Source organism: Mixophyes fleayi, chromosome 3 (genome assembly GCF_038048845.1).
Source record: "Mixophyes fleayi isolate aMixFle1 chromosome 3, aMixFle1.hap1, whole genome shotgun sequence".
Classification (NCBI taxonomy): Eukaryota; Metazoa; Chordata; class Amphibia; order Anura; family Limnodynastidae; genus Mixophyes; species Mixophyes fleayi.
In genome coordinates this window covers 99,919,271-99,930,084 of record NC_134404.1, presented here as the reverse complement: position 1 = coordinate 99,930,084, position 10,814 = coordinate 99,919,271, and the positions used below count along the sequence as shown (strand labels likewise).

General features: G+C 42.0%; 1 protein-coding gene across 1 annotated transcript; it reads left to right on the top strand.

The window, feature by feature from the left end:
• The first annotated feature begins 9,648 nt into the window (after positions 1-9,648).
• On the top strand, positions 9,649-10,245 carry ARL14 (ARF like GTPase 14). The gene has a single exon (XM_075200563.1). It carries the CDS (start codon positions 9,649-9,651, stop codon positions 10,243-10,245), a length of 597 nt encoding a protein of 198 aa, XP_075056664.1.
• The last annotated feature ends 569 nt before the right edge of the window (positions 10,246-10,814 follow it).

Genomic DNA, 10,814 nt, shown 5'->3' with positions numbered 1-10,814 from the left:
CAAAAGTTTACATACTAGTAGACTATACGGGGGCCCCAAGAAGTTGCTGTACTGAGGTCAACAATTCCTATGTGTAACAATATATGGCATGCATTATAGCATAACATTAGTAGAGACATGTTCCGGAACCATTTCAAAAGTCTTTTTTTTTTTATCTTTTTTTTCTTTGCATCCTATGAATTTATGTTCAGCATTACTAATTAAGATGGTCATTGATAATAGCCCACATTGAACATGTAACAAGTCTGCCTCTGTAGGCCTGTAGCACTCAAGGTTCTAAGGGTAACATTACTTTTCCACATGTGTTCTGGTACATTTTAGTGAAGTTTATTTCTAATAAAAATGTATCTTGCACAATGGCATAATTTTGGAAATGTTCACTAAACTGTTTGTGGGCAATTTGGATTAGGGATCAAATGAAACTTGTTGGTTATTTTTTGCATGGGTAAATCATTCTGTGATTCTGGTTGAAAATACAGAATGCAAGATAATCTCAGAAGTTGCACCTACAGCTTAAATTGATTGTGCAATATTTTGACGTGAAATGGATACAGCATTGTGCATCCAACATGTGAGATTTATGTTATGCTTTATAGGAAATACAGAATATTTACATTGTTAGGGGTCCTCCTCCTAGTTCTCCACCACCAGCACCTCTACATTGTCTTCTGGTGCTGGCTCCACATATTCTTCTCCTCTACCTCCACATCCTCCTCAGTCTCTGTCTCCTGCTAAACCTTCACCACCACCTTCAACTCCTCATTCTCTGCCTCCTGCTTAACCTCCACCTCCTCCACCATCTTCATCACCACCTCCAACTCCTCACTCTCTGCCTCCTGCTTAACCTCCACCTCCTCCACCATCTTCACCACCACCTCCAACTCCTCACTCTCTGCCTCCTGCTTAACCTCCACCTCCTCCACCATCTTCACCACCACCCTTCAACTCCTCACTCTCTGCCTCCTGCTTAACCTCCACCTCCTCCACCATCTTCACCACCACCTCCACTTCCTCACTTTCTGCCTCCTGCTCAACCTAGCTTATGGTGCTGACGGGCTGCCGAGGGGGCTCCCAGTGGGAGAAGGAAGGAAAAACATATTTCATGGGCTGCAAATGGATTTGCGTCCAACTGTAAATCAGGGTCCTTGATTTTTTAATGACATTAGTACTTATGCACCTATAAATGCCATATAACATGCTTTATCGCAGGGCACCTTCTACAGTAAATAGGAATGTCCCTGTAACTGTCTACTCTACATCCTTTGAAGCTTATGTAAATACATTGGCCTATGTATAATTTAGACATTGTGTTGGAATCAATCTTGCTAATCCATACGCTTATCTGAATAAATGGCTGCAAATGGCAAGACATTGGTGGATAACGTGCAAAATAAAATCAGGACCAGGGTATCGAAATCATAGAAATTAAAAACAATTACAGTCATTTTTTGTGAAAAAAAAACCTATTGGTAACAAATAATTATATACCATTTTACTATGGGGGCCAGGCACTTTTGGTTATACCCCTGTGTGTAAAATCTACTGTAACATTGGTATGTGGCAGGAACCTTGATGGTTGCATGGTGCAGTCAGTTAGGAAATCACTACTATCTGTTTCTGATATAAGTCATTTAATTATCTCAATTGCACCAGCTGGCATTCATAGTTACCATAAGACTCATTATCTGAATTATGCAATTAATTGCTGTTGCTGTTCTGTTTCACAGAGTAGTAAACAGCATAAGTCCAACCTCACAGCTTTTCACATCAATTCCAGATAGATATATAGTATTTATTACCTTGCAATGTACCATCTTGTACCAAGATAACACAGCCCCATATCTTTTAGAGTATTGAAGTGACACTTGTGATAGCTGACATACGTGTTTGATGACTAAACACTTAAGAAAGGGGTGGTAAAATGGAATATATTTCTGTTCATGAGAACAGTATAAAATCATGGTCATATTGCAATTGTATTTATCCATGAAATCATAGGAAAGTACAACAATATTTGGTTGACATTTTTATCATTGCAGAATATGTGGTTTTGCTTTACAAATTATTATAAGTAGATTTTTCTACCTTTATCTTTTTATTCTTACTGTACTTTGATCCCTACATTATAAATGTGTTATTATATATAGCTGGTATGTTATATGCCTCCCAACATAACAATTTTTGGAATCGGGACAGGGCACAATCATGTTACGGTGCATGGCCATGCCATGATGCATCTGCACCACTAGGCTGCCCCTAGACTCTCTGCTGAAAACACCCGTGCACTGCCGAAGATACCAGTGGTAGTTGTGTGCAATCTGCATGCTGAGCGGTACAAACCTCACAACCTTCCCACCAGTCAAGAGATATGTACTAAGATTGTTCCACTGCAACCATAGCAAGATATTTGATTTAATTATCTGGCCTGCAATAGGCATATGAAAGCTAATTGCTAAATGGTTGCTATGGTTTTAGTGCAGGTTTGTAACTTTTTAGCGATGTTAGTAAATTACCCCCACTAAACTAATTTATGAAAGGGCAGAGGAAATATTTTGTGACATCACATGCCTATTTTTGCACAAATGCACTGGTCTTCATGAGGAAGCACATGGATTTGCAGTCGAAAGGGTGGCATTTGCTGAGATGCCAAACTAACATCCTATGATGGAAGAAGCTGGCCAAATCAGGAACCATCGCTGCCGAATGCAGACTAGGTGCAATGATGGAAATCATGTATTCACAAACAAAACAATTTTGTTTTATGGGATGAGATTAGTTAAGTAAGATTGAGGAGGTAAATTTATGTTTGAAAAATGGAGATGTTGCCTATAGCAGCCAATCAGATTCTAGATATCATTTATTTACTACATTCTACAAAATGACAGCTAGAATCTGATTGGTTGCTATAGGCAATATCTCCACTTTTTCAAACCCGCAGCTTGATAAATTTACCCCTAAGGGGGAAAATAAGGTGCGCTTACAAGGGATGTTCCTTTTTATGCGTAGGACTTGAAGTATACATGTGTTCAGGAGCTCCTAGTAATCAGAAGTTGTCCTATATTTCCAATGGAATGCCTTTTGTACCTTCCAAGTGCACATGGGCATGCACCAATGAATGCACTTGTCGGACAGTTAGGCACATTTGCACAAAAAGGGAGACATTCAAAAACACCGGGAAAGTGCATCATTACCATTACTACGGTAATTTATGCACATTATTATCGTTAGTACAGTAATTTCAATGCAGATTGTTGCTTGCAGCTCCATGTGTTAAAATTACCGTAGTAACGGTAATGATGCGCGCCCTGTGCTGTTCTAAAGAGCAACGCATGAAATTGAATCTGCCCCATAGAATAGCTCTGCACCTTTGCAAACTGATTTAAAACGTGGTATGCAATCTTTTAAATGAAAAAGGGTCAATATTTGGGTCAGACAGATGTGTTGCTAGGACAAAACAGATTTTGCATCAAACATGTTTATGCTTTCACAAACGTGTTTTAATTATAATTGTATCTTTATAAATGTATCACAAATATAATCCCCATTTTATAATAATCAAGATGGCAACTATCCTTCGAACAAAGAAAGATTTCCATGACAAATGACTGACATAGAACATTTGCTGCAGTTCAGATGGCGGCCTAGCCTGAAAAGAAGACAAAGCTAATTAAGACAAAAAAGAAGTCTGACAATGGCTTTTACAAACCAGACCAGAGCTCATCAGGCTCACAAATGGCATAATAATAACATGAGTTAACAATTACGATAAATAATTTGATCCATGTGCAATTTACATATCAGAATAATGGCTGTTATGTAAGGTCCCGCGAGGAGATGTGTCTCACAGGGCGACTAACTCCTAGTACCTAAAGACTTACCACGATTCGCGTGGATGACTGGACCCTACCTCGGTTCCTGATCGGGAAGCTCTCCGTACGCTCACTGGTATCACCCTAGGAAGAGAAACGGAGAGTTAACCCGAGCCTATCAGGTCTGAGAACACGGCAATGAACAAAGACACTCTCAGTCAACGCTCACTTGCCGCCTCCTCGCTTTGCTCTTGCAAAGGTGCGGGGGACTACAGGCACTTGAGACCAGGAACAGTCCCGCCTCAAGTGCCTCACATACCTCCCAGTGAGGGCCTAACCGAAAAGGGGAATCGAGCGTGTTACTCACCGGGACACTCCCGCTTCCGGTCCTGCTCTCCTGCACCTCCCCGACACCTGTGGATGACAAGAAACACACAGCCTCCCTCTGCACTATCGGTGAGACTAAGATGTGCACCCACAACACAACTTACCACAACAGCGACCCGACCCTAACAACGCTCTAATGGTCAGCAACGCAACTAGGTTAAACAACTAAACAGTAACTAGGTGTGGTGCACTAACGGAAACTACTCATTAGCCACTACGGGGAACACCAGCCGGTGTTCACGGACTACTCTGGAGGGCGGTTCCTAACCCACTCACCCAGGTTGTACCAAGGAGACTGTCTCCTTACTATGGGGTCACCCATGGACCCTAAGGACTGGCAGCACAAGGCCCAGCTGAGGCTCACTGGAACAGCACACTAACCCGGGAGCCGACTGTCGCACGGAACAGCCGATCGAAACTGAACCGCTCGACTGCCTGCACCCGGCTATCGAACACGTGTCCTTACACCCAGAACCGCCAGAGAACCATGTGCCGCCCCTGGAACTGAATCAAGTTGTGCTGCACTGCCACTGACTCACTCAGTCACCCCCTCTGGAAACCAGTGTGACCCCAGGGACCCTAAGGGACGGGAAGACTACGTGTGCTCTCCCATAACTATTTGTACAAGCTGGTAACTACACTTATCCCCACAGTGCAGGTTAGTACAGGACAACACAGGAAACAAGAGCCTACCTTTAATGGGGGCCTGACGTCTTGCACCTGGAAATAAAGGGTAGCACACCAAAAATACAGTATACAAGCAATACTTGGCGCACAGACAAAATAAATACAGTAATACAGTACTTTGCACGCTACACACCAGAGCACACAGCTGCTAGCCAACCAGCTGGTTGCTACAGCACCAACAGGAGCCTCTGCTCTACTGTACCTCCTAACTTTAGTGTGCTCACCTCACACAGGACCGCGCCTACACTCACAAGGCTCTCTGCCTCTGACACACCAGGGCCTTATGCCTTACACACCATGGGCCTTGTGCCCAGCTGCCTACAGAGCCTTGCGCTCTGGCTATGGGCCTTAGCCCCCTCTCTAACTCAGGGCTCTGAGCCCACTACCTAGGGCCTTGTGCCCTGCTACCTAGGGGCACTAGCCCCTGCCTAAGTAGGCCTTGTGGCCTTCCTAACTCTGGGCTTATAGCCCCCTGGCTAACTACTAGGGCCTTGTGCCCTTTTCACTCTATGGGCTATAGCCCCCTGACCAGGCCCTATAGCCTTTCCTATGGCCTCTAGGCCACTAGCTAACTAAGGGCCTTATGCCCTTTTACACCTTGGGCCTATGCCCACTGACTAACTAAGGGCCTTGTGCCCATTTGACCCTTTGGGCTCCTTGCCCACTGCTTCACAGGGCCTATTGCTCAAACTCCTGGGCCTTGCGTCCCTAACTTGTTCCACAGGCCTAGTGCCCGAATCTATAGAGTGTGCTGCGAGCGTGGGCCCGGGAGGAGTGGTGCCCAACAAGGGCCTTACCTGCGTCCGTGGACTTTGGGGAGCTTCTCCTGGACTCCTGCCCCTTCCGCCGCTGCCTCCACGCTCTGCCGCCGGCTTCTGATCTTGATCTCAGCGGGCTTCAGGCGACAGAGGCGCTCTTAGCCCTGACAAGGGCTCTCTGTCGCCACTGCAGGTCTCCGCTGACTTCTTGCTTGATCCCGCAGTTCTCACTGACACGTCTTCACTGCTTTGTCTCCGCCGTCGAACCAAAGATGGCAGTGAGCAGACTGGAGATCTGACTGGTATAATAGCCACCAGACTGGAGAACTAATTGGTATACTAGCCACCAGCCTGGAGATCTGAGTGCTTTACTAGCCACCAGACTGGAGATCTGACTTGTATACTAGCCACCAGACTGGAGATCTGAGTAATATACTAGCCACCAGACTGGAGATCTGAGTGGTATACTAGCCACCAGACTGGAGATCTGAGTGGTATACTAGCCACCAGACTGGAGATCTGAGTGGTATACTAGCCACCAGACTGGAGATCTGACTGGTATACTAGCCACCAGACTGGAGGTCTGAGTAGTATACTAGCCACCAGACTGGAGATCTGACTGGTATACTAGCCACCAGACTGGAGTTCTGACTGGTATACTAGCCACCAGACTGGAGATCTGAGTGGTATACAGGCCACCAGACTGGAGATCTGACTGGTATACTAGCCACCAGACTGGAGATCTGAGTGCTTTACTAGCCACCAGACTGGAGATCTGAGTGGTATACTAGCCACCAGACTGGAGATCTGAGTGGTATACTAGCCACCAGACTGGAGATCTGACTGGTATACTAGCCACCAGACTGGAGTTCTGACTGGTATACTAGCCACCAGACTGGAGATCTGAGTGGTATACAGGCCACCAGACTGGAGATCTGAGTGGTATACTAGCCACCAGACTGGAGATCTGAGTGGTATACAGGCCACCAGACTGGAGATCTGAGTGGTATACTAGTTAACTGGAGATCTGCTTTAAACAATAACTACCAAGTTTGATTTATACAGTAGTAACAGTACAGATATTAGATGTTACAGATATTAGATGCTTTATATACTAGCCACCAGATTGGATATATGTTTTATACACAAACCACCAAAATGGACATTTGTCTTTGTACATTACAACTAGAATGAGCTCTAAATAGTACAACTACTACCTTGATAGATTTAACTATGTATACTAGCCAACAGAATTGGCTCAGTTTTGTTTTGTATCCCCAAGCATGGGATCTGTGTTGCATACAAGCTGAATGGTATAGTGGGTCAGTTTTCAAGGATGGTGTTAAGAGAAGGAACTTGAAAATCATAGGACTGTTGGCATAGTTGGAATAGGTTTAGGTTTAAGTACAATAGCTAGTAAAACTTTAATGTAATAGAAATTTGTGTACATGACCTCTCATCTTTCTCACTGTCCTGCATGTTCAAGTAAACTGCACATTATGAATCCGAAACGGGTAATAGGAGAGGAATACTGGCTGAAGACTCATTCATCATCATCAACATCATCTATTTATATAGTGCCACTGATTTCACAGCGCTGTACAGAGAACTCATTCACATCAGTCGCTGCCCCATTGGAGCTTGCAGTCTAAATTCTCTAATATACACAGACAGACAGACAGACAGACAGACAGAGAGAGTGAGACTAGGGTCAATTTTGACAGCAGCCAATTAACCTACTAGTATGTTTTTGGAGTGTGGGAGGAAACCAGAGCACACAGAGGAAACCCACGCAAACACAGGTAGAACATACAAACTCCACACAGATAAGGTCATGGTCGGGAATTGAACTCATGACCCCAGCGCTGTGAGGCAGAAGTGCTAACCACTTAGCCACCGTGCTGCCCATTCACAAATTGTTTGACGTGTATGGCATGTAAGAAATCAGAATCAGAGGATGGGAATGATTTGTATGCTAATTCCCATGTTTTCTGTATTCAGCTATTTGAAATCACAACATACTTCCTAACAGCTTAATTTTCTAAGCATAGTCCTGATTTTTGGATGACAGAATGGGTCTAGCTTGCTGGGAAAGGGCGTGGCTTCATGTGAAATGCCCATTTTCGCATGGTGCCTCATTTGTTACATTTTTCCCATCAGAACTGTGAGCTGGGACCTGACAGCTTTCTTTCATTTGGAGAATCTCTGTACTGGAAGTTCAGACTGTCGAGGGCCTTCAGGATTGGGTGTTGGCGGCTAATGTAATTATTATCCAGTTAAACTTCAAAGATGCATAACTAACTGATCCAATAATACGAAACAACAAGGAAGCACTAAAATAAATTTAATAGGGAGATATAAGTTTTAACATATTAAGTACTGACATTGTTTTCATTGTCTTACTTGTGTTAAATAGCTAAAAGCTAATTGCTGATTGGTTGCTGTAGGTTATTTTGAGAAATGTTAGTAAGTAACCTGTATTCAATGCAAAATGTGCATAATTAAATGTTAGAATTATAAAAATTGTAAAATAGAAACCGGCAGATTATATTAAAAACAAAGAAGGGGAGCACATAAGGTCATCTTGTTTGTTTTTGGGAGCATAGTATAGTGTGTTTTATGTAGGTCACTAATAGATGAAGAACCACAATTGTGTAAATCTAATCTGGAATCTGGGGATTTCCGTACATGTGTACTTACTTCCTTATTATATCCTGAATAGATCACTGTATACTTAACAAAATAATAATAATCTCAAGGGACGGTTTTCTGTTGGGCTATTGACTCAGTACATGTTGTGTACTGAAAGTGTCAATTAGACAACACTGGACATTACACCTGCCTAATAATATGCTGGTTTGTGGCGAGGATTCGTGCATGTTCTATTTGACTGAGACCTAGGTTTTGTTGAGGCATCCACTGGACATGATCATGATACAATTTTATAGCACTTTACATGCTCATACATAATACAGTTTAAGCTTTACTACATAAGTAGAAGAACAAACCAAGAAAACTGGGCAAAAATTAAAAAAATACAGAAATTTTCAGAAAAAATAGATAAATCACTAAATATATAGGAAACGCTAATATACTAAACTGAAAAAGTGGATATGTTGCCTATAGCAACCAATCAGATTCTAGCTGTCATTTTATAGAAGGTACTAAATAAATGATAACTAGAATCTAATCTGATTGGTTGCCATAGGCAACATCTCCACTGTTTCAGACCTGCAGTTTAGTAAATATACCCCTAAATGTAAATAAAATGTACTTTTTTTGTCAGGAGACAGTGAATACTATCTAATTTTCAAATCTAATCTTATCAGAATATGCAAACTTTATATTTATAGATAAAATAAAATCCTCCTTCATATGCATGTATTTATCACTATCTACGGCTGCATATATGTATGGCTGAGGATGTATTGGTGATTTTTATGTCTTGTATACAATAAGTGTTCATTATTTAAATTACTGTATAATCCTCTGGCATTTGCCGGGATGGGAACTCTTTGAATTTACAACCTTCCCAAGGGCTAGGAAATATGTCATTCTGGGATTATGATTTGGAGCTGAAGCAAAGATAAAACATAAATGTCACCAGGAAGATTAACAGAAAATCGGAGGAAGAAGATCTGCCAAACCTCTCCTTCCCAGGGTTACTTGTACTGATCTGCCATACTGGGCGCTCCAGCAGCCAGAAGCATGTTGTTTTAACCTAGTTATTTTAAAGTAAACTTACTAGTTTTATTATATTAGAAAGTGCTGTTTTCACACTTCATTGCAGTCACACATATTTTGAACTTTGGTTTCCTTTATCGATTATGCTTTATTGCTCGTGACAGTTCCACCTTTGTGACAAGCAGTGGACATTAAACCTTCATAAACAATACACCTTTCTCCTTACTGATAAGACCGCCTATAAGTACACAGCTCACGTTGCTACAAATCATCATGCAAAACTTATTCTCACCCATTTCTCCTGTGACAATAGAAAACAAGACATGGGTCTATCAGGCTCTACACATTCCAAGGTCAAACAAGCCAGAATCCTCCTACTCGGCTTGGATGCAGCAGGGAAATCGACTGTACTGTATAAGTTCAAATTTAAGGAGCCTTTTTCAACAATCCCAACAGTAGGATTTAATGTAGAGATGATTCAAACAGAGAAGCACCTGCAATTAACTATATGGGACATTGGAGGACAGCAGAAGTTGAGATCATTCTGGTGTTACTACTTTGAAAACACAGATGGACTAGTGTATGTGGTAGACAGCACCAACAAGCAAACTCTGGAGGAGGCAAAGAAAGAGTTCCAGTTCATCTTGCAGAATGAGCTGATAAAGAATGTGCCAGTGGTTGTACTAGCGAACAAGCAAGACCTGCCCGGAGCCCTGAATGCAGATGAGCTCACTCGGAAATTTAATATGAAGAAGCATTGCTCTGACCGGGACTGGTACGTGCAGCCGTGTTGTGCCATCTCAGGCCAGGGCTTGGCTGAAGGCTTCAATAAAGTGACTGAATTCGTGAAAAGGTCAAAAGAAGAAGCCCTGAACTTTCCCAAGCAGAGCGTAAGACTTAAAACATCACGGAGAGTATGACTCTTGTAACTAGAACTGTGGGCAATTTATGCACTTTGAAGAAGCCTAGCACAGTGTCAGATGCTGCACTAAAGCAAAGAGGAAATGTCATAGATGAAAAGTGTATGAATGTGTTTATTTATTAAGAGGTTTAAATTGTTTGTTAGGATGACAACATATTTTCAAACAATGCAATGTATTTCTATGAAATGACGTGAACATTAATGTCGATATCCTACAGACACAGAACAAGGACACAGAACAAAAAGACTTGTAGTACTATGCTAAAAAGTGAGGGACAACTGGTCTTTCCCGAAATCAACATAATGTGCTATCTACTACTAGGATATGAAATAGCTGCTAACAACTGACAATAACTACTGCTCTTTATACTCAACATATATAAGAGGATAATATGATTGTCAGTGTGTAGAGTATTATAAATACAAACCACTTTCTTAATATATTTTCATACCTATAATCAGTATTTTCAGATTGTTTATTATAAGATGAGAAAACAGCAGCATTGCTATGTGTTATGTATTATGTTTTTTATTTATGTTTATCTTTCATTTACAAATCACTGTCTG